Source organism: Bos grunniens, chromosome 16 (assembly GCF_055505025.1).
Source record: "Bos grunniens cultivar Pamir isolate PY7600 chromosome 16, Bosgru_T2T1.0, whole genome shotgun sequence".
Classification (NCBI taxonomy): Eukaryota; Metazoa; Chordata; class Mammalia; order Artiodactyla; family Bovidae; genus Bos; species Bos grunniens.
This window is the reverse complement of record NC_141180.1, coordinates 30,082,887-30,106,199: the sequence shown is the minus strand read 5'-3', so window position 1 is coordinate 30,106,199 and position 23,313 is coordinate 30,082,887. Positions and strand designations below refer to the sequence as shown.

Sequence of the window (23,313 nt, the reverse complement as noted above, 5' to 3'; positions counted from 1 at the left end):
ACTCCAGTATTCTTGCCTGGAAAACTCCATGAACAGAGGAGCCCGGTGAGCTACAGTCCATGGGGTCGCACAGAGTCGGACACGACTGAGTGCACACACTGCAAGTGAATGATACTTGTTTACCGTTCTCTTCCTGAGAGTCACGATGTCGCATTACCATTTTTCTGTGACCACAAAAGTTCGAAGAATAATTTGCTTGAACTTCAGCAGGTTTGAGGCCGAACCTCAGGATTCAATGTGTTTAAAAACCTTCGCAGGCGAGCCTGAGTAAGCACTAACAGTCATCCCTGGTCTTCGCACAGCTGAAAATCCTGCGGTAACCGCTCTTCCCGCCCCGCTCCGTAAGCAAGATTCGTCTCCTTTTAGGAAGATTCAGGGTCTTGCCCCGGGGTCACGGGAGCGGGGAGAGAAGACACAGTCACGACCACCCAACCAGGCTGGTCCAGACACCTGCCGGCTCCGAGCCTCCGCCCCTAGAGTTGTCACCAGCCTGCGCCAAGGCCGGAAGTGACGCGCAGCGCGCTCCCGGCACTCTTCAGGGCGGGAGTCGGCGGCGGGGACGCGTCTTAGCTAGTCATCAGCCCGGCGCCGACGCAGGAAGTGACGACATTACTGTCGCGCGCCGGGCGCTGTTTTTTCTCAGGCTCCGGGACCGGCGGCGGCGGCGGCGGCGGCGCAGGGGTAAGTGGAGGCGGGGCGGGCCGGGCAGGGGCCACGGCGCGACCAGCTCACTCGATCTCTCCGGTCCCGGCGGGCCTCGGGCGCGTGGACCGGGCTGGGCTACACTCCTCGCCTCCCCGGCCCATCTCGCTCTGCGCGGAACTCGGAGTCGCGGAGGCGGCGGGCCCAGGCGTTCCCCGAGCTAACTCCAGCCCGGCCGAACCCCGGGTTAGCACGACTGAAACTCCAAAACCGGGCCCCGCTGCCTGGTTTGCGAGCGCGCCCTTCGAGTCCTTCACTCCAGACCTCCCCTAATCTTGTGATGGGGCTGCCGCCGTCAAATGGGCCAGTGGCCCACGCGGCCCAGGTGGTCTTTCAAATAAATTCTCCTGACGGCGAGAACAGTTCTCGGTGAGTGCCAGGTACCTAACTACGAGCTTTACCTGGGAGATCTCACTTAATCTTCTGTGATACCGTCACACAGGTGGTTTTCTTACCGTTTACAGAATGAGGTGAAGTAACTTTCCCTAGACCGTACAGGAATGACAGAAAAGAGGTTGGAATACAAGCAGTCGCTTTCCGCGACCCATCACTCTTTTTTTGAAACCTTTCCCCCCGCCCCTTATTTTCCATTGTTAAAAATCAGAGTATAGTTGATTTACAATGTTGTAAATGTTAATATTTCTACTGTACAGCAAAGTGATTCATTTATATATATATATATACACACACGCACACACACACGCATGTTTTTAATATTCTTTTCCATTATGATTTATCACAAGAAATTGAAAATAGTTCCCTGTGTTGTACAGTTGGATTTGGCTGTTTATCCATCGTATATATACTAGTTTGCATCTGCTAATCCCAAAGTCCCACTCCATCTCATTTCCATCCTTCCCCCTTGGTAATCCCCAGTCTTTTGTATATGTCTGTGAATCTGATTCTGTTTCATAGATAAATTCACTTGTGTCATATGTTCAAGTCCACATACAAATGATATCATAAAATATTTGTCTTTCTGACTTCACTTAGTATGATAATCTCTAGGTCATCTATGTTGCTGCAAATGGCATTTCATATTTTTTTTTTATGGCTAAGTGGTATTCCTGTGTGTGTGTGGCATGTATAGGTATATATACCACATCTTTATCCGGTCATCTGTCAGTACACATTTAGATTGTTTCCATGTCTTGGCTGTTGTGAATAGTGCTGCTATGAACATAGAAGGCACATGTATAACTTTCTTAATTATAGTTTTGTCTGGATATATGTTCAGGAGTGGGATTGCTGGGTCATAGGGTAGCTCTGTTTTTAGTTTTCTGAGGAGCTTCCATACTGTTCTCCATAGTGGCTGCAGAAATTTACATTCCCACCAACAGTGTAGGAGGGTTCCCTTTTCTCCACACCCTCTTCAGCATTTATTTGTTGTCGTTCAATCACTCAGTCATGTCTGACTCTTTGCGACCCTATGGACAGACATGCCAGACTTCCGTGTCCTTCACGATCTCCCGGAGCTTGCTGAAACTCATGTCCATTGAGTTGGTGATGCCATCCAACCATCTCATCCGCTGTCATCCCCTTCTCCTCCTACCTTCAATCTTGCCTAGCATCAGTCTTTTCCAATGAGTCGACTCTTTGCCATTAACAATTTTCAAAATAAATGAACCAATAATGATGGCCATCCTGACCAGTGTGAGGTGATACCTCATTATATTTTTGATTTACATTTCTCTGATAATTAATGATGTCGAGCATCTCTGCATGTGCGTATTGGTCATTTGTATTTCTTCTTTGGAGAAATGTCTATTCAAGTCTTCAGTCCATTTTTCGATTGAGTTTTCTGGTTTTTGTTATTGAGTTGTGTGAGGTGTGTGTATATTTTGGAAATTAAACCCTTGTCAGTCACATTGTTTGCAGATATTTTCTCCCAGCCCATAGGTTGTCTTTTTGTTTTGTTCATCATTTCTCTGCTGTGTAAAAGCTTGTAAGTTTGATTAGGTCCCATTTGTTTAGTTGTTGCCTAGGAGACTTACTAAGGAAACATTAGTACGATTTGTGTCAGATATTGTTTTGCCTATGACGTCTTCCAGGAGTTTTAGAGTGTCATGTTTAAGTTTTATGTTTAAGTCTTTAAGCCATTTTGAGTTTATTCTTGTGTATGGTATGAGGATGTGTTTGAATTTCATTGATTTATATTCAGCTGTCTAACTTTCCCAGCACCACTTGCTGAAGAGATTTTCTTATCCATGATATATTCTTGCCTCCTTTGTCGAAGATTAATTGACCATAGGTGTGTGGGTTTATTTCTGGCATAGCTCATCCCTCTTAACAAAGATTTCTACTGAAGCGCTCAAAAGTGGTGAGGCAGAAGTGTCCAGGAACAGCGTAGCATCAAACCATAGCTTGCTGTGTCCTGAAGCAGTTTGAATTCTTGTCTTTTTGCAGTGTTTTAACTCAAATGGGTGATGAAAAGGACTCTTGGAAAGTGAAAACTTTAGATGAAATTCTTCAGGAAAAGAAACGACGGAAGGAACAAGAGGAGAAAGCAGAGATAAAACGCTTAAAAAATGTAAGCTATGTTTTTTAAGTAAGTGTTTTTATTTTAAAGGAGATTTAATTTCTTTGCCCTCATTTTTCCATTAGAACAACGCTTCTTCGGTGAAGTTCTTTTGTACTTCCAAATGTCTCAGGTGAGCCCAAAATCTATTCTAAAAATTAACAAAAACATTCAGATGCTCAGTTTACTTTGAAGACAGATTGATAACTTACTAAAAAGCTGCATATAGATGACCACAGCTACATGGAAAACAAAGTATTTTGAACCTAAAATCATTAGTGCAGTTGAACTAATTTTTCTCATTTCATCATTATACTCATGATACCATTTCCAAGTATTTTTTACTATAGTAGGAAGTTGCCTTGAAATTAATGTTTTACACCTTTCTTGGTTTACCTAATAACATAGGAAAAGTGTAGTAATTTAATGAGGAGCATTGAAAGAAATACCTCTTCTTTAAGATTAGCAACAGACTTTTCTTACATATTTATGAGATATTGCAAATTATTTGGTGTATGAAGTATTCTTTAAGGCTCAGTTTTGTCTCATATAAACAACTAACATACTTGGCATAGAGTCTAATGTCCCTTTACATATATGCTGGTTTTAATTTCTCAGGTTCTGGTTTACAGAGTTATTTGTAATTCTGATGTCATGGGATTTGAATGAAAGTTTTTTAGATTTTATCACATTGGTCATATGAAAAAGTGTGTATGAAAGTTGGTTTTGGGATGTTGGCAAGGTTTGCATCTTATTAAAAATAGGCTTATCTGTAAGGAAAAGTACTCTCTCCTTGCTTCTTAGTCTGATGACCGGGATTCCAAGCGGGATTCCCTTGAGGAGGGGGAGCTGAGGGACCACCGCATGGAGATAACAATAAGGAACTCGCCGTACAGAAGAGAGGACTCCATGGAAGACAGGTGAGCAGGGTGCAGCCCCGAGGAGCTTGCAGGCTGCAGGTGTGCTCACATCTGGCTGTGTGTGACCCTTATGGCCCTTCTCAGTGTGATTTTGTAAGTTGGAGGTCACCACCTCCATGGAAATGAGCCTTGTGTGGTGTCAGGTAACAGCTCCCCACTCTGCTTAGGAGAAGTGTGAGTGTGTGCTCCTTTCTTTGTGATTGCTCTTCAGTGAAGTCAGCACAACTCACATAGTACATTTAAGGAATTGGGTGTTTGTGATGATTTCTATACGTACTGTCTAAAATTATCTACAAATAAACCAGAGTTGCTGCTGAAAGATACTTGAGCGAGGCCTAGGAGAAACAGAAACAGAAGCAGTCCTGCCAAAGCTGCACCTCTGACATTTCTTCCTATGCTGTGGCTTCTCCTCGCTTTTTTTCCCTTCGTGTCCATCATCAAACAGTCAAAAACACTATAACGAGAAATTAAGGCTAAAAGGTATAGACTGTGCATTCTCCCAAGGTTTTGGTTTTATACTCAGTTGGGAATATGAAATGACCTTTTGAGGTCATTAAGTTTGACTAAAATTGTGGGACCTTCTTTTTTAACAGCTTTTTTAAGTGAGAGACTGCACAGATTTAATGTATGCAATTTGATAAGCTGTTATACACGATCAAGATAATTAACACTGCATGTCTGTCACACCCTAGAGTTTCCTCAGAGAGCATTTTTGTTCCGTATAACACACTGATTTCCACTGTATTTTCCATCTGAATCTGTGTTTAGTACACAGTTTGGGCTTAAGTTTCATAATCGTTGTTATTAAAGTCAATAAGTCGTGTCTGGCTCTTTTGCGACCCCAGCGGACTATAACCCACCAGGCTCCTCTGTCCTTGGTATTTCTCAGGCAAGAATACTGGAGTGGGTTGTCATTTCCTTCTCCAGGGGATCTTTCCTACCCAGGGATAGAGCACATGTCTCCTGCATTGGCAGGCACATTCTTTACGGCTGAGCCACCAGGGAAGCCTGAGTGTCATAATGAGCACAGTCTTTGAGGTGATGGTTGAGGCTCTCCTTTATGTTCTGAACCCTTCCCTTCCCTGGGCTGGGGAGACTCCCTGATGCCCTGGTGCTCCCTACTTCCCTCTCAGGTGACATAATGCCATGGTGTCTCATTGCAGAGGAGAGGAAGATGATTCTTTGGCTATCAAACCACCCCAGCAGATGTCTCGGAAGGAAAAAGCACATCACAGGAAAGACGAAAAGAGAAAAGAGAAACGTAGGCATCGCAGTCACTCAGCAGAAGGGGGTACAAAGCATTTGTTTCATTTTGTGTTGTGTTCAGATACGGTCTCCTTCCTACTTCATGATCTGCTACGTTCTTCAGAGCTCAGCTGAGAGAGAAGAGAATAAAATTTTAGCTAAAAGTATAAATTTATTATAGATCATTCTGAATAGATACTTCATTTTCCTTTTGGTGTGTTTTCCCCTCACTGCATTGTTCTGGGGAAGCTGGTCTGTGTCTTAATTCAGCGTGGGAAGGCCGCTCTTCAGTGCTCAATTGCTTTTAAGAAACAGATGCTTGATGAAGTCCAAGTAGTGAGTTTGCTGTCACACCAATATCGAGAGCTTCTTAGGGATATTGGGAAACTGAACCTGGGCCTGATGTAAATCTTGTTAAACGCAGGTGGCTAATGTGGTTTATAATGTGATGCAGAAACTAAAAGGAGTTAAGCTTTGTCCTGTGTTCTTTACAAAGGATGACTTTTTTAAAATCATGAGACTAATGTAGCCTAATCACAGTTTATTTAATACAGAAAATTGAGAAGATAGAGACCACAGTTCTGTTCAGTGATAATCACGTTATTTTTGTTTTTTTTTCTTAACTTCACGCTTACTGCCTAGCGTTTTATGTCTTCATCTTTTTTCTTTTTTTTTTAAATAAAAGTCATGGTTGTTTCTCCAAGTCTTTTTTTTTTTTGACTGCACTGGGTCTTCATTGCTACTCAGGCTTTCTCTAATTGCAGCAAGCAGGGGCTACTCTTTGTTGCAGTGCAGGTTTCTTATTGCAGGGGCTTCTCTTGTTGCAGAGCATAGGCTCTAGGACACACAGGCTTCAGTCTTTGAGGCACATGGGCTTAATTGCTCCGCAGCATGTGGGATCTTCCTGGACTGGGGATCAAACCCTTGTCCCCTGCATTGGTAGGTGGATCCTTAACCACTACACCACCAGGGAAGTCACTGATTAGATATTTTTTCTTTTTTTCACTGGGTATTGTTGAGTTTTGGAGGTTAAGTCTCCTCTCACGACACATGCTATTTGCCCATAGGGAAGCACGCCAGAGTGAAAGAGAAGGAGCGGGAGCATGAGCGCCGGAAGCGGCACCGGGAGGAGCAGGACAAGGCTCGGAGGGAGTGGGAGCGGCAGAAGCGGAGGGAGCTGGCCCGGGAGCACTCGCGCAGGGAGAGGTAGGTGCCCTGATGACAGCAGAGAGGGCACGCAGGTCACACAGACGGGAACTGGGCAGGAAGCGGCCCAGAGGCTTGTCCTGAAGGGAGCGAGGGCTCCCTGCACATGGGGCTGCACATGTGAGGTGACAGAAGTTGACGAGGGGAACAAAAACCTGTGCACCGAGGCTGCTCAGGTGCCCAGGAGCCCGGCTGAGCGGGTGAGAGAATGTGGTCCTGACTCAAGGCAGAGTCCCCGACTCAGCTTCTGAGGTGGTCCCTCAGGGAAGGATACTGCTGGAGGGAGCTGGGAGTCTAGGAGGAGCTGAGAGGTGAAGAGTGAAGGTTTGGGCCAGACCTGCAACAGCGGGGGAAGGAGAGTAGGGGGGGTGGTGGCCATTAGGGGTCGGGGGGCTGTCCACACCCTCAGACGACGTCCATGTGAGGGTGGTTAGGGACGAGCCTGGGGCGAGGCGGGCTAGGCCGCTGTCCCATCCCTGTGGAGCCATCCTGGAGGCGGCCCGTCCCTGCGTGTGCACCTGTGGCACAGCGAGGAGGGGCTTCGCTGTGGGTGACTTGCCGCCTGCTTGGCCGGTGGGTGTGCACCAGGCGCCTGCTCTGTTCTAGGGACCTTGTCCAGGAAGACTGACCAACAAGGCATATTGCTTAGGGTTCTCAGGGGTTACAATAGAAGTAGACTCGGGTTCTTCCAAACAAACAAACAAAAAAGACAAAGAAACCCCAAAGGCCCTGAAATGGCCAGGAGCTAGGACACCAGCCTCTGGTGCTTTTGTCTCCAGGGGCCTCTCTGTGGGCTCAGAGTCCCAGAGGAATATCTGTTAACCCAGGTCTGTCCTACATGGCCTAGGCGTGACCCCTAGGCTACCTCTGTGTCCTGTGGTCATTTCCAGGGAGAGCTTGGGAGCTGGGCTGCTCTGCAGGAGGGGAGTAGTAGGGTGGAAGGTGTGGACATTCCCAGCAGCTGGGGCCCCACAAAAGGCAGGGAAGGCAGGTGTGAGAAGGGTCTATGTTTGCAGGCCCCGTGCTCTGTCCAGTGTGGTAGGGGCACACAGCTATGCAGACACAGTAGTGACCCCAAGGAATCCATGCTTGAAAATAAAGAGAAGCACATGGAACGGTGCAGCAGTGGCCACACTGTACAAGGCGAGCTCACAGGGTTAGCCTCACAGTCACTGAATGGCAGCAACTGGGAGGAAAGGTTGGAAGGCATGGTTGCTGCAGGACATTGTCTAGAATGTCCAGTGTTCAACAGAGAGCTCTAAGACAAATAGGATTTAACCCCTTCTAAGGAAGAAAAACATCATAGAAACAGTGTGTTCCAGACTTGGCGACCTAGAAGCATGGAACTTGAAGATGGACATCGTGCCTTCTAATGACAGCGAGGAAAAGGTTGAAGAAAAGCTGAGGGACAGCGTCTATGGGACCAGCATGTGCACAGTGGTAGTCTTGGAAGGAAGGGGGAACAGCTGAAACTGTCCCAAATTTGATGAAAAATATTTATCTACATATCAGAGAAGCTCAGTGAACCCCGAATAGTATAAGTACAAAGCAACAGTTGTACCAGGAAAACCAATGGGAAAGTGGGGAAGGGCAGGAATGCTGGTAGCCCAAAATTCTGTGTGCGTCACAGCCTGCCTCCCAAGTGAGGGCAAGTGAGCAGAGGCTCTCTGCCAGCAACGTGGGCATTCTGGGAAGTGCTTAAGGACAACCTTCAAGCTGAGCAGAAATGACACCAGAAGAAAAGGCTAGCCCTGGGCGTGGCTGAATTGCAGGTTGGGACAAAAGCCCCTGTAAACATGCTTCTTCTCCCATCTTGTCTGAATTACTACAAGAGACACAGGATTGCATAAAACAATGATTAAAACACTGTGGTCAAGTAGCCATAATGTGTATAAACTGCAGGAGGAAATGGGAGTGGGGGCTGTACGTGAACAAGATCTGCATTTCCTGGAGCTTAATCTCATGAGATGCACACTGCAATCTCTAGAGCAACTTCTAAAAAGTAGTAAATAGAGGAATTAAAATGATTTGCTCAAAATCCCCATTTAAACCCCAAATGGGTAACTGCCTGGTAGTCCAGTGATTAGGACTCCCTCTTCTGCCACAGGGGGCCTGGTTTTGATCCCCGGTTGGGAAATTAAGATCCTGCACGCTTCATGGTGCAGCCAAAAAAGAAACCATCCCAACTGGGAGAAAGAGAGAAACCAAAAAACAAGACAAAAGAAGGTGGGGGTACGGGGGGCAGCAGCTGTATCCATAGTTACATTCAGTGTGAGATGAGTCTCTGCACCAAACATGGGAGAGCCTGTCAGACAGAAAACAAGATCCAGCTGTGTGCTGTGTCAGAGGGACATCTTAGAGTTGGAGACAAAAGTAGGTTGAAAGTAAAGGAGGAGGACTTTGTTGGAGGTCCAGTGGGTAGGATTCCATGCTTCCAATGCAAGGGGCACAGGTTCGATCCCTGGTCATGGAACTAGGATCCCACACCCCACGTGGCAGCCAGAAAATGAAATGATGGGAAAGGATGGCCCATGCACACGACAACAGTAAAAGGGCCTGAGTGGCTACACTGACGTCAGACAAAATGGATGTTACAAAAGACACTGGAGGTAGAGACCCTCATGACGACATAAATGCAGAGCAGGAAGATGCGACCAGGGTAAATGTTTTGGCACCTGGTGTTGGACCCCAACCTGACACAACTGAAGGCAGTCCATTGACTCTGGGTGGAAGCATCGGGGTCCCATGCCAGTCATCAGTAGTAAAGCTGGAGAAAATCAGCAAGGATGTAGACAATTTGGAAGATGCTACCAGCCAAACGTCCTGACAGGTGGGCACAGCAGTGCAGCTGCAGGACACACGTCTGAAAGCTTCTAGGATGTGTTTCCACAAAACTCCAAGCTGTGTGAGGGGTCTCAGAAGAACTGAGGCTGAACAAAGTGTGCCCTCTTATCACAGAAGAGTTCAATTAAAGTTCGCAACGGAAAGAAACTGGGCCAGGCGGGGTATCCTCAGATGTTTGAAATCCAACAACCCATTTCTGAAAAACCTATGGCCAGCACAAGAAACGATGAGGAAAAATACAAACTATTTGACTTTTTTTTTTTTTTTAAACAGCTCAGCTTTTTATTCAATGTGTTACTAAAGAGATTTAGTCAGAAAGACCAAAGCCCATGTCATCATCAGACTCTTCAGATTCTTCTTTCTTTGCTTCTACTTTCTTCTCCTCAGCTGGGGCAGCAGCAGTGGATGGGGCAGGACCTCCTGCTGGTGCAGCACCGGCCGCTGGGGCGGGTCCACCAGCCCCCACATTGCAGATGAGGCTCCCGATGTTGACATTGGCCAAAGCCTTTGCAAACAAACCTGGCCAGAAAGGCTCAACATTTACAGTGGCTGCTTTAATGAGGGCATTGATCTTATCCTCCATGACCGTCACCTCATCATCGTGCAGAATGAGGGCAGAGTAGATACAAGCAAGCTCGGAGACGGAGGCCATGGTGCGAGCGAGTGCTAGGTGGGGGCTGCCGAGCGCGGTGCTAGTCGCCGGATGAAGTGAGGGCCTCGCCCCAAAACAGCCTTAGCTTCCTCGGAAGAACCAAGCACCTTAGCGGCAGCGGAGGAAAGAGCTTGACTTTTTATTTTTGAGGGCTGAAAAATGCGTACAACTTGTGGGATCTTAGTTCTCTGATAGGGATCGAACCCAGGCCCCACCAGTGAAAGTGCCCAGTCCTAATCACTGGACCGCCAGGGAACTCCCTGGAAATGTTTTGAACTAAATGAGAATAGAAGCAGTATATCAGAACCTAGGGCTGCGGCTACCGTTTTGCTTAAAGTGAAGTGTTTTGGCTGTAAACACCTAAACCAGATCCCTGCGTGGGGCTATGGCTCCCTTCCTTTCCTTAGATGGAAGGCCCAGGAAGACTTGCCTTCTAGTAGAAGTGGATTAAAACTATGCACACCTGGGGAAAGCCCTGGTGTGTCTCAGAGCATCAGCTGAGCAGAATGACCAAGTGGGGTTTCAGCCCTAGGCAGTTACCTCCTTGGACCAGAACTTTCCTCTTGGCCAGTTGTTAGGGATGGGGTTAACAGGACTCGAGTTCTGGTTTTTAAAAGCCCTTTGTGGGCTGAAAAACCCAGTTCAGTTCAGTTCAGTCGCTGAATCGTGTAGGACTCTGCACCCGACGGATTGCAAAATGCCAGGCTTCCTTGTCCATCACCAACTCCCAGAGCTTGCTCAAATTCATGTCCATCCAGTCAGTGATGCCATCCAACCATCTCATCCTCTGTTGTCCCCTTCTCCTGCTGCCTTCAGTCTTTCCCAGGTCTTTTCATCCTGTCAGCTCTTCCCATCAGGTGGCCAAAGGATTGGAACTTCAGCTTCAGCATCAGTCCTTCCAATGAATATTCAGGACTGATTTCCTTTAGGATGGACTGATTTGCTCTCCTTGCAGTCTAAGGGACTCTCAAGAGTCTTCTCCAATACCATAATTCAAATGCATCAATTCTTTAGTGCTCAGTTTTCTTTATGGTCCAACTCTCACATCCATACATGACTATTGGAAAACCATAGCTTTGTCTAGACAAACCTTTGTTGGCAAAGTAATGTCTCTGCTTTTTAATATGCTGTCTAGGTTGGTCATAGCTTTTCTTCCAAGGAGCAAGCATCTTTTAATTTCATGGCTACAGTTACCATCTGCAGTGATTTTGGAGCCCCCCAAAATAAAGTCTCACTATTTCCACATTTTCCCCATCTATTTGCCATGAAGTGATGGGACCGGATGCCATGATCTTAGTTCTTTGACTGTTGAGTTTTAAGCCAACTTTTTCACTCTCATCTTTCACTTTGATCAAGAGGCTCTTAATTCTTTGCTTTCTGCCATAAGGGTGTTCTCGTCTGCATATCTGAGGTTATTGATATTTCTCCTGGCAGTCTTGATTCCAGCTTGTGCGTCATCCAGCCCAGCATTTCACATGATGTACTCTGCATATAAATTAAATAAGCAGGGTGACAGTATACAGCCTTGGAATACTCCTTTCCCAATTTAGAACCAGTCCGTTGTTCCATGTCTGGTTCTCACTGTTGCTTCTTGACTTGCATACAGATTTCTCAGGAGACAGGTGAGGTGGTCTGGTATTCTCTCTTGAAGAATTTTCCACAGTTTGTTGTGATCCGTATAGTCAAAGGCTTTGGTGTACTCAATAAAGCAGTAGTAAATGTTTTTCTGGAACTCTTGCTTTTTCAATAATCCAGCGGATGTTGGCAATTTGATCTCTGCTTCCTCTGCCTTTTCTAAATCCAGCTTGAACATCTGGAAGTTCTTGGTTCATGTACTGTTGAAGCCTCGATTGGAGCATTTTGAGCATTACTTCCCTAGCATGTGAGATGAGTGCAATTGTATGGTAGTTTGAACATTCTTTGGCATTGCCTTTCTTTGAGATTGGAATGAAAACTGACCTTTTCCAGTCCTGTGGCCACTGCTGAGTTTCCCACATTTGCTGGCATATTGAGTGCAGCACTTTGACAGCATCATCTTTTAGGACTTGAAATAGCTCCACTGGAATTCCATCACTTCCACTAGCTTTGTGTGTAGTGATGCTTCCTAAGGCCCACTTGACTTTGGACTCCAGGATATCTGGCTTTGGTGAGTCATCACACCATCGTCGTTATCTAGGTCATTAAGATCTTTTTTGTATAGTTCTGTGTATATTGCCACTTCTTAATATCTTCTGCTTCTGTTAGGTCCATGCCATTTCTGTCTTTTATTGTGCTCATCTTTGCATGAAATGTTCCCTTGTTATCTCTGATTTTCTTGAAGAGATCTCTAGTCTTTCCCATTCTGTTGTTTTCATCTTTTTTTTTTTTGCATTGATCACTGAGGAGGCTTTCTTATCTCTCTGTGCTATTCTTTGGAACTCTGCATTTAGATGGGTATATCTTCCCTTTTCTCCTTTGCCTTTCACGTCTCTTCTTTGCTCAGCTATTTGCAAGCCCTCCTAAGATAACCATTTTGCCTTTTTGCATTTCTTTTTCTTGGGGATGGTCTTGATCCCTGCCTCCTGTAGGATGTCACAAACCTCCATCCATAGTTCTTCAGGCACTCTGTATGTCAGATCTAATCCCTTGAATCTATTTGTCACTTCCACTGTATAATCGTAACGGATTTGATTTAGGTCATACTTGAATGGCCTAGTGGTTTTCCCTACTTTCCCCCATTTAAGTCTGAATTTGGCAATAAGGAGTTCATGATCTGAGCCACAGTCAGCTCCAGGTCTTGTTTTTGCTGACTGTATAGAGCTTCTTCTTCTCTGGCTGCAAAGAATATAATCAGTCTGATTTCAGTATTGATCATCTGGTGATGTCCATGTGTAGAGTCTTCTCTTGTGTTGTTGGAAGAGGCTGTTTGCTATGATCAGTGCATTCTCTTGGCAAAACTCTGTTACCCTTTGCCCTGCCTCATTTTGTACTCTAAGGCCAAACTTGCCTCTTACTCCAGGTATCTCTTGACTCCCTACTTTTGCATTCCAGTCCCCTAGGATGAAAAGGACATCTTTTTTGGTGTTAGTTCTAGAAGGTCTTGTAGGTCATCATAGAACCATTCAACTTCAGCTTCTTCAGCATTAGTGGTTGGGGCATAGACTTGGATTACTGTGTTATTGAATGGTTTGCCTTGGAAACGAACAGAGCTCATTCTGTCATTTTTAAGACTGCACCTACATTCTGTATTTAACTTATATGAAGAGTACATCATGCAAAACGCCGGGTTTTATGAAGCACAAGCTGGCATCAATATTGCTGGGAGAAATACCAATAACCTCAGATATGCAGATGACACCACCCTTACGGCAGAAAATGAAAAGGAGCTAAAAAGCCTCTTGATGAAAGTGAGAGTGAAAAAGCTGGCTTAAAACTCAGCATTCAAAAAACAAAGACCATGGCATCCAGTCCCATCACTTCATGGCAAGTAGATGTGGAGACAGTAGAAACAGTGACAGACTTTATTTTCTTGGGCTCCAAAATCACTGCAGATGGTGACTGCAGCCATAAAATTAAAAGACACTTGCTTCTTGGAAGAAAAGCTATGACCAACCTAGACAGCATATTAAAAAGCAGAGATACTTCTTTGCCAACAAAGGTTCTTCTAGTCAAAGCTATGGTTTTTCCAGTAGTCATGTATGGGTGTGAGAGTTGGACCATAAAGAAAGCTGAGCACTGAAGAATTGATGCATTTGAACTGTGGTGTTGGAGAAGACTCTTGAGAGTCCCTTGGACTGCAAGGAGAGCAAATCAGTCAATCCTGAAGGAAATCAGTCCTGAATATTCATTGGAAGGACTGATGCTGAAGCTGAAGTTCCAATCTTTTGGCCACCTGGTGGGAGGAGCTGACAGGTTGGAAAAGACCTGCATGCTGGGAAAGATTGAAAGCAGCAGAAGGGGACAACAGAGGATGAGATGGTTGGATGGCATCACTGACTCAGTGGACATGAGTTTGAGCAAGCTACGGGATTGGTGATGGACATCCATTTCTTCTAAGGGATTCTTGCCCACAGTAGTAGATACAATGGTCATCTGAATTAAATTCTCCCATTCTTGTCCATTTTAGTTCACTGATACCTAAAATGTTGATGTTCACCCTTGCCATCTCCTGTTTGACCACTTCTAATTTACCTTAATTCAGGGACCTAACATTCCAGGTTCCTACGCAATCTTGTTCTTTACAGCCTCCAACTGTGTACCTCCATCGCCAGTCACATCTACAACTGGGTGTAGTTTTCGCTTGGGCTCCTTCACTTCATTCTTTCTGGAGGTGTTTCTCCACTCTTCTCTAGGTGCATGCTGGGCACCTACCGGCCTGGGGAGTATATCTTTCACTGTTGTATCTCTCTGCCTTTTCATACTGTTCATGGGGTTCTCAAGGCAAGAATACTGAAATGGCTTGCCAGAGGGATAGTTTATAAATGCAGCAAAAAGCACTGAGGGCCAAAAAGAAAGCTTCCGGTTTCGGGGGTGAGAAAAGATTTGGTGTGCTCCTGTTCCAGGGACCGCCTCGAGCAGTTAGAGAGGAAGCGAGAACGGGAACGCAAGATGCGGGAACAGCAGAAGGAGCAGCGGGAGCAGAAGGAGCGGGAGCGGCGGGCCGAGGAGAGGCGCAAGGAGCGGGAGGCCCGGCGGGAAGGTGGGTGGGGCCCCTGAGGTGGATGGAGCCCGGGAATTGGGCGAGGCGGAAGGGTAGGGGAAGGCTGAAGGAGGGCAAGGTGGGCGGGGGCGAGCAAGAGGGCTAGGTGATGCTGCAGGTCCCGGGGTGTGAGCTGTGCACCCTGGATAGCCATGTCTGGTGTCCACCTCCCTAATGCCCAGTGGGTGATAGGCCTGGGCTTGAGGAGGTGGGTTCTGTCCCCTGCCTTTGACCAGTAGAGAGCAGTCTAGAATGCCCACGTGGGTCCTCTGGTGGCTTCCTGGACTCCTTCCCGGGCTGTAGGCATGTGTGCGCCTAGAGGAAAAGGGGACTGCCCCCAGCCCCTGTGCTGTTCTTGCGCAGTGTCTGCACATCACCGGACCGTGAGAGAGGACTACAGCGATAAGGTGAAAGCCAGCCACTGGAGCCGTAGCCCACTCCGGCCTCCTCGAGAAAGGCTTGAGCCGGGGGACAGCCGGAAGCCAGGTAAGGCCGCACAGCGCCTGCGGACCCAGCACAGGGTGGTCTTTGCTAGGGGGACACCTGAGTTCAGAGACTGATGCTTCACAACATCACAGGGTGCTGCAGTACCTGTGTGTGTGATGGGCTATTTGTGTAAGTTCATGCGCTGGAGGATTTGAAGACTTGTCTTCCTCCCAAGTGTCTGTAGATGAGCTGGTCCTCTTATATAAGAAGCACCATCTAATGTTTTATTTTAAAACATTGCCCCACATTCACCTTCAATGGTTTATTTTATAAGTGAAAGAAGAGAAAGTGGAAGAGAGAGACCTGCTGTCCGACCTGCAGGACGTCAGCGACAGCGAGAGGAAGACCAGCTCCGCTGAGTCCTCGTCAGGTGACTGCTTGCCCGGCCCTGCCCAACTCAGCCACCACAAGGCGGGCCCCAAGTTCACTGCTGCCTGTTTTCTTCCTAAAGCGGAGTCGGGGTCAGGTTCTGAGGAGGAGGAAGAGGAGGAGGAGGAGGAAGAGGGGAGCAGCAGTGAGGAGTCAGAGGAGGAAGAGGAGGAAGAGGAAGAAGAGGAGGAGGAGGAGACTGGAAGCAACTCTGAGGATGTGTCTGGACAATCAGCCGGTGAGCTCGAGCCTGAGGCTTAATGTGATAGGAGCTTAGAAGTTACACAACAATAAAGTCTAAGTAAACAAATATCCATCTTGAAAATGCCTTGCTGACTGGGACCTCGTGAGACCCCCACTGATCATGTGAGGGCCCTTTGCTACCTCTTGTAGAGGGTCTTAGCTGACACCTGTTTCTCTTGCAGAAGAAGTGAGTGAAGAAGAAATGAGTGAAGATGAGGAGCGAGAGAATGAGAACCACGTCTTGGTTGGTGAGAAGCCCCCAAGTGTGGTTCACCTCTTCCTCGTCCACCTCTGACCAGGGTGCTTGACCCATGTCAGAGTTGTGGTGGGACCGTGACCCACAAATAACCCTTGTCTGTGGCACGTCCCACCCAGAAGCCACAGGGGCACCCAGCTGCTATGTCCAGGACCCAGCTGCTGGTTCCCTGGCCACCCTTCTGGGGGCTGCTCGGCCTGGACATTGGGACAGGAGCTAGAAAACACCAGCTGGGCTCTGACCACAGACCAGTCACTGGCCTGGGACTTTGTGGCCTCTGCCAACAGCCAGGCCAAGGCCTTGGGCCACTGGACACCAATTCTGGGCCAGCCTTCTCAGACGACTGGTCATTAGCTCACAGTGGTCCCAGCCTGGCCAGTGGCCCCAAGACACAGCGCCCTCTGTCCAGGGCAGTGGGACACAGTGTGTCCTGGCCCCTGGAGGCGGTCGTGCTCATATTCCCCCCAGAATGGGTGGGGGTTGTGACACTGTCTGTCTCTGGTTCTGAAATTGGGTTTAATTTCTGAAGTTCCAGAGTCACGGTTTGACCACGATTCTGGAGAGAGTGAAGAGGGGGAAGAGGAGGCAGGTGAGGGCACCCCCCAGAGCAGCGCCCTCACCGAAGGGGACTTTGTGCCTGACTCTCCAGCCCTGTCACCCATCGAGCTCAAGCAGGAGCTGCCCAAGTACCTGCCCGCCCTGCAGGTGAGGCACCTCCTCTTTGTTGCCCATGGATGGGGCTGGTGGCTGGGAGCAGAAGCTGCGTCCTCACTGTGGGGGTCTATCCCTGGCCAGGCCTGGCCCCTAGCCTCCGACATATCCCTTGTCATGGTCTGGTCTCTTGTCCAGTAGGCTTGCTGGAGGACAGCTCATGCAACTGCAGCCAGGACTCCCACAAGGGGCCCCTGCATAAGAGTCAGGCCACCTCGTGTGCAGTCAGCTCTGCAGTCACTTCTGCCTCGGCCTGGGCAGATGGGCCCTTGACCTTCCTTGCCTTATTGCCCTGTGGGGGTCAGAGGGCAGTGGTGCATATCGCCCTGCAATTCAGTAACCAAAGTGCTGCAGGGAGGGACTTGGGGGAGGGGCAGGTCCCAAGAGGGTGAGGGCCCAAGGTGCACTGAGGGTGCCACTGCTCCTGAGGGCTGCTGCGCCAGCTGAGGGTGCAACACAGAGGGTCCCTGCTGTCTTTGCATCATCTTAGGATCAGTGGCTGGAGGTGTCTCAGGGGGCCAGTGCCCAGGGCCAGCTATTGGATAGAGGGCGCCTGCTCACTGAAGGAGCAAGCAGAGGCTGAGAAGATTATTGCTCCCAGGTCCTGCCTGAGCACCATCTGGGCCTCTGGAGATGTCTAGTTGAGGCTTTGCTGTGGGCTGTGAACCTGGCTATCATGCCCTCACGCTGGTGCCTCCCCTAGGGCTGTCGGAGTGTGGAGGAGTTCCAGTGTCTGAACAGGATTGAGGAAGGCACCTACGGGGTTGTGTACAGAGCAAAGGACAAGAAGACAGGTGGGACGCAGCCCAGGGTGGTACCCCACAGGGAAGGGGGTGTGGGGCATGGACCAGGTGGCCCAGAGTGCCAGCCAGCACCACAGGCCCCTGGCTGTGTACAGGGCCCTGTCACCTTCAGTGTCAAAGTCATTGGGCGTGGTTCCTTCTGATCCCAGGGATCACCCTTCCCCTGGTGCTGGCCCTCATGGGGCCTCACCTGGCTGGTGCACACCTGAGCAGCTGGCTCTTGGCACCCACAGAAGTCAGCCTGACCAAGAAGCCCTGTGCTGCTTGTGAGTATGGAGTTCACCAGGCCAGGCCTGGAGTGACAGCACCTAAGCAGATGTGTGCCCGGGGGCCAGGGCCTCAGAGATGGAGGCGGTCCAAGCTCTGAGCCCCCAGGGAGGCCAGTTGACCACGTCCTGTGATTCTAGGGGACAGCCATAAATGGGAGCTTGTGGGTAGAAGAAGGTCTCCTCAGTGTCTGTCTTCCGGTAACTTACTTTTCAGATGAAATTGTGGCTCTAAAGCGACTGAAAATGGAGAAGGAGAAGGAGGGCTTCCCAATCACATCACTGAGGGAGATCAACACCATCCTCAAGGCGCAACACCCCAATATCGTCACTGTCAGGGTGAGGCCCATGCACCTCTGCCCACAGGGCCCCCAGTGCTGCGCCCCTAGTGGCCATCACACTTGGGGGTGTCCCTGCTGTGTCACCGGGTGTCCGGCCCTGGGATCTCACGTCTCTTGGGAGCGCTGGTGGCAGCAGGGCTGGCTGGGGCCCTGACCCCTCAGACCTGCTGTTGTTTCCTAGGAGATCGTCGTGGGCAGCAACATGGACAAGATCTACATCGTCATGAACTACGTAGAGCATGACCTCAAGAGCCTCATGGAGACCATGAAGCAGCCTTTCCTGCCAGGTGGGTCCCAGTCAGTCCCATGGGGTGGCCCTGGACCCACATCCCCTGAGGGATGTCCCACCCTCGGGCTGTTTGGGCAGGGGTGGAGGGGCTGCTGACCTTGAACTGTGACCCTATCCCACTGGTTGCACATATGCTGGAATGGCCAGTGGCTGCCACAGCGGTGAGTAGCCAGGCACCAGCCCTGTGCTTCCCGTTGCCACAGGGGAAGTGAAGACACTGATGATCCAGCTGCTGCGCGGAGTGAAGCACCTCCACGACAACTGGATCCTGCACCGAGACCTCAAGACGTCCAACCTGCTGTTGAGCCACGCAGGCATCCTCAAGGTGAGCCCTGCCCGGCGGCTGGGAGCAGGGCAGCTCCCAGCCTCGAGCCGTCTGCAGCCCACCCTCTCCCCTCACAGGTGGGGGACTTCGGGCTGGCACGGGAGTATGGGTCCCCTCTGAAGGCCTACACCCCAGTGGTCGTGACGCTGTGGTACCGAGCCCCTGAGCTTTTGCTTGGAGCCAAGGTGAGTGTGGGTGTTCCAGAGCCCCCGGGGCATGCCGGCCCTCAGCCCCCTGAGCACTCCCTGACTCCTCCCTGACCCCCAGGAGTACTCCACAGCCGTGGACATGTGGTCAGTGGGCTGCATCTTTGGGGAGCTGCTGACTCAGAAGCCGCTATTCCCTGGGAAGTCAGAAATCGATCAGATCAACAAAGTGTTCAAGGTAGGTGCCCACTGGGGGCAAGTGCAGGTGCCCGGGCCGGGCCACCCTTCCCTGCACGACCCGAGTGTCTCGAGACGCTCCCTCTTGTAGGACCTCGGCACCCCCAGTGAGAAAATCTGGCCTGGCTACAACGACCTCCCAGCTGTCAAGAAGATGACCTTCACCGAGTACCCCTATAACAACCTCCGCAAGCGCTTCGGGGCTCTGCTCTCAGACCAGGGCTTTGACCTCATGAACAAGTGCGTCCTGCCCTGCGCCCCGCCCCTGCCCACCTTGGCCCTGCCCCCAGGCTGCCCCATTGGTGGCACATAGCACCTTTTTCTCCCAGGTTTCTGACATATTTCCCTGGGCGGAGAGTCAACGCAGAAGATGGCCTCAAGCATGAGTATTTCCGTGAGACCCCCCTCCCCATCGACCCCTCCATGTTCCCCACGTGGCCGGCCAAGAGCGAACAGCAGAGGGTGAAGCGAGGCACCAGCCCACGACCTCCAGAGGGAGGTCTGGGATACAGCCAGCTGGTAAGGGGTGGGCAGGAGCTGGGGAGAGGAGTCCCCGAGGCAGGGCTGGCCCGGCCCGGGCCCTACATGCCACTGTGTCCGCAGGGCGACGATGACCTGAAGGAGACCGGCTTCCACCTCACCACCACAAACCAGGGGGCCTCGGCTGCGGGCCCGGGCTTCAGCCTCAAGTTCTGAGGCTCCCAGCTGACCTGGACCCACCCTGGGGAGCACCGACCGCGCAGGCGCTGGAGGCGGTGTCTGGGTCCAGATTGTGGACCGGGGCGTCACTGCCACAGGGCTGCCACGGGTACAACCTCAAGTCTTGGACTGCTGGCCTCGTGGGGTTTTCCACGTTTTCTTTTTATTTTATCTTGGCTTGTAAATTTGTAGGATTAAATCACATTTTCCTTGTTGTGGGAGGAAAGGCTGTACTTTTTCATATGACTTGGACTTGCCCTGTGAGGGGAGGATGGGCATTGGTACCCCCACACACTTGGCCACGGGAGGGCCATGCCGGGCGGTCATTGCTGGGACTGGGACCAGAGCTGTGGAGATTTTTGTAGTTTTTAAATCTTCAGGCTGCTGCTGGGGCACCTTCCTGCTCCTCAATGCAGGGCCCCAGAACCAGGCATGTGAACTCTCAGCCACAGTGGGTTTTTGTACAAGGTTGTTTCTGTGTTTTAAGATGTAGTAAAATATTCTTGGAGGAAAGGTCTGGTATATCCTTCTTTGAGCGGCTAGTCCTGTGCTGGATCCTGAGCTAGTGCTCCCTGGGGGTGCGGGGATCCTGGGCCCCCACACTCTTGATAGAAGGGGGGGATAAAGGGTGGCCTCCAACCCCACTTGGGCCCATCTCTTCCTGACTTGGAAGACCAACAGCTACTAGTCTGGCTGGACAGGCTCTCTGTCTGAGGCCCCCACCTCCTCCAAACTAGTTCCTTTTGCTGGTGCCCCCAGCCCCGCTCCCCAGCTCACTCCACTCTTGCAGCCACGGGAGCCCTGCCTCCCCAGCACTGAGCACATGCCAGATCTGGCTCTAGTGGTCAGCCCGCTCAACAGGCTCCCCACCCGCTGGGCGCAAGAACAGCCGCCCACCCTCCCAAGAAAGGGCAAGGAGACTTGAGAGACAAAGTGCTTTATCAGCGGCCTCAGCCCCGAGGACGGCGCTCAACTCCGCACGCGGATGCGCCAGGAATAGGTGCTGAGCACGCGCTGCCGCCGGCGCACCACACACGTGTAGGTGCCCTCGTTAATGGCATTGGCGATGATGCTCAGGTGCGCTTCGCCCAGGGCCAGGTAGCCGGGGTAGGAGAACTCTAGGGGTTCCTGGTCCTTGTACCAACTGCGGAGAGGGCGGAGGGCTGGGCAGGGAGGGTCCCGCCCTCCCCTCTTCGCGCTCCCCGCGCCCCCACCCCATCCCCAGTCGGGCGCCGGGGCGGGTCACTCACTATACTTTGCCTTTCTTGTGGAGGATCTTCTGACCGCAACGGAAGGTCACATTCCTGCCCTCGGGCACCAGCTTGGTTTTGGTCCTGGGGGGCGGCGGGGTGGCGGCCACCGTGGGGAAGGGGAACTCTGCTCGGGGTGGGGGAGCCAGATCAGCGCTGGGCGCCCCCCCGAGCACCCAGGCCAGGCGGACACCCGACCTCACCATAGCAAAAGTCGCAGCTGCTGGGGCACAGCCTCTTCATGAGTCGCCGGCGGGTGTCGCAGAAACCCCTCCGCGCCCAGGACGCGCACACAAACAGCCTGTCCAGGCAGCCTGCGGAGGCAGACTGACCTCAGGACGCGCCCGCCCCCGCTCCCGCAGCTCACCGCCGGTCCCGCACTCACCGTAGAGCCGGTGAAGCCCCCACAGCTCGTCCTGCGATAGTGCCTTCCAGCCGCGCAGCGTGGCGTTGAGGTGCATGAGCGCCCGGCCGTGCTGGGAGTGCATCAGGCCCAGCGCGTGGCCGATCTCATGGGCCGCCACGTGCACCAGGTCGGTGAGCCACACGCCTGCGGGCCCGGCCGGTCAGCGCCCGGTACCCGGCCCAGCACCCACCCCCACCCAACCTCCTTGCTCCCCGCGGCCTGCACAGCTGCTGCAGCGCAGGGAGCCTCCCCGCCGCAGCCATGGAAGATAAGAATGTTCCAGGCCGGCTAGGCGGTGAGCTGGCCCCCAGGAATGCGGCTCCGGCTCCGGCTCCAGCGGTGTGGGGGTGGAGGGGCTTCAGGACTCCCGGAACCCAGGCCTACGGCCTCGGACCAGCCTTCCCCTCCCTGCCAGCCTGACCCCAAATCCCCTGCACGACCCCTCAAAGATCCCCGCTGTTCCCACTGTGGTGGAGGGGCCCCATGGGAGGCCAGGACCGCGTCACCTTTCTTCCAGCTGTAGCGCGTGGGGCCCAGGACCCAGTACTCGCTGTCGTCAAAGTGGATGCCGCCGTGTGGGGGAAAGAAGGCGTGGGCCAGCTCGCCCGTGGGGCCGTCGAAGCAGTGGTGCAGCGGGGAGACCAGGCAGTCCGTGTGGTTGACGGGGTAGAAGCCTGGGGGAGCACGGGCCTGAGAGAGGGCCTCTGGGTGGGGCGGGGGCAGGGGCACGGCGCCCACCTATACGGAGATCGCTGGGCTGCTCGGGGGCCACCTCGCGGAAGCTGAAGGGGGACACGTCACTCCACATGCGGAAGGCGGCGGCCAGACCCCGCCGAGTCTCGCTGGGGCTGAGCAGGTTCCTCGGGAAGGAGAGGATCCTGGGGTAGGAGTCACGGTCAGGGGTGGCGGCAAGGAGGCACCGGGCTTGCACCACCCACCTTCCAGGGCCAGGGCCGCACTTGTACGTAAGGTTGAAGTGTTCCCAACGCAGCCTGGCCGGGGTCAGCGTGTAGCGGCGTCTGCGGGGCACCGGTGGGTGCGGCGGACCGAGGCTCCCGGAGGCCAGGACGCCCGAAGTCTGGGGCGCAGCGCCTCCCTTAAAGGGAAGCAAGTGCTCCGTGGGGAGGCAGTAGGGACTGTCCCCAAGCCCCAGGTCGCGAGGAAAAGGGCCTGGAAAGGGGGCGCGCTCCAGGGAGCGCTGATGGCCCCTCTTTCTGCCTTTCGGCTGTTTCTGGTTTTCTACCCTGAGCCGGGTTTACTTAACAGAAAGAAAAAATTACTAAAAACAAGCCAGGTCGGAGTGGGCGGAGCTGGCGGCAGATTTGCCCCCCACCGGCCCCTCCCCCCGCATCCGCGGACATGCGGACTCACGCCCGGATAGCGGAGCTGGGGCCGGACCCACCCGTTCCCGCGCCCGCTCTCACCTGCGCTACTCTCGCCCCGGCCCCGTTCGCTGGGGTCCCTGGCCAGGCCAACAGCACGAGCGCGGGGAAAAGGCACAGCGCGCCCAGCACCGCTCCAAGCTGGCGGGCCCGGTCGCCAGCCCCCGACGCCGCCGAGGGGACGCAGGCCCCGCGGCCCATGGCGCCTGCGGACTCGCTGTCGGGGCTGGGGCGGTGGGGCGGCGCGGCAGCGGCTCGGATTACAGCCCCGGGGGGAGGGCGCGCGGCCGCCCCTGAAGGGAACCAGCTGGCCGCCCACTGTCGGGAGCACCCTCGCCG

The 23,313-nt window shown here is 51.9% G+C and overlaps 2 protein-coding genes and 1 pseudogene across 18 annotated transcripts; 1 reads left to right on the top strand and 2 right to left on the bottom strand.

Moving 5' to 3' along the window:
• The first annotated feature begins 599 nt into the window (after nt 1-599).
• On the top strand, nt 600-20,449 carry CDK11B (cyclin dependent kinase 11B). 13 transcript variants are annotated; one of them, XM_086344057.1, is made up of 21 exons: nt 600-681; nt 3,109-3,232; nt 3,307-3,353; nt 4,025-4,140; nt 5,304-5,401; nt 6,453-6,591; nt 14,629-14,765; nt 15,129-15,251; nt 15,526-15,621; nt 15,703-15,858; nt 16,046-16,111; nt 16,649-16,824; nt 17,534-17,624; nt 18,117-18,238; nt 18,422-18,527; nt 18,733-18,854; nt 18,932-19,039; nt 19,122-19,238; nt 19,329-19,477; nt 19,567-19,756; nt 19,841-20,449. In XM_086344057.1, exons 3-21 carry the CDS (start codon nt 3,345-3,347, stop codon nt 19,931-19,933), a joined length of 2,214 nt encoding a protein of 737 aa, XP_086200183.1. In that variant the 5' UTR covers nt 600-681; nt 3,109-3,232; nt 3,307-3,344; the 3' UTR covers nt 19,934-20,449. The 13 variants fall into 13 exon arrangements, with proteins under 13 accessions (XP_086200183.1, XP_086200181.1, XP_086200186.1 ...); XM_086344055.1 differs by having other exon boundaries at nt 5,304-5,431; XM_086344060.1 differs by having other exon boundaries at nt 5,274-5,431.
• LOC147356490 (large ribosomal subunit protein P1 pseudogene) lies at nt 9,688-10,177 on the bottom strand (annotated as a pseudogene). The gene has a single exon (XR_015143317.1). The product of XR_015143317.1 is annotated as a large ribosomal subunit protein P1 pseudogene (transcript).
• A 408-nt stretch (nt 20,450-20,857) lies between the features above and the next one.
• On the bottom strand, nt 20,858-23,207 carry MMP23B (matrix metallopeptidase 23B). 4 transcript variants are annotated; one of them, XM_086344121.1, is made up of 8 exons: nt 23,017-23,207; nt 22,552-22,688; nt 22,331-22,470; nt 22,099-22,266; nt 21,572-21,736; nt 21,390-21,500; nt 21,187-21,313; nt 20,858-21,099 (listed from the first exon to the last, which is right to left on the bottom strand). In XM_086344121.1, exons 1-8 carry the CDS (start codon nt 23,173-23,175, stop codon nt 20,988-20,990), a joined length of 1,119 nt encoding a protein of 372 aa, XP_086200247.1. In that variant the 5' UTR covers nt 23,176-23,207; the 3' UTR covers nt 20,858-20,987. The 4 variants fall into 4 exon arrangements, with proteins under 4 accessions (XP_086200247.1, XP_086200246.1, XP_086200249.1 ...); XM_086344120.1 differs by having other exon boundaries at nt 20,858-21,080; XM_086344123.1 differs by having other exon boundaries at nt 21,187-21,270.
• Between the last annotated feature and the right edge of the window lie 106 nt (nt 23,208-23,313).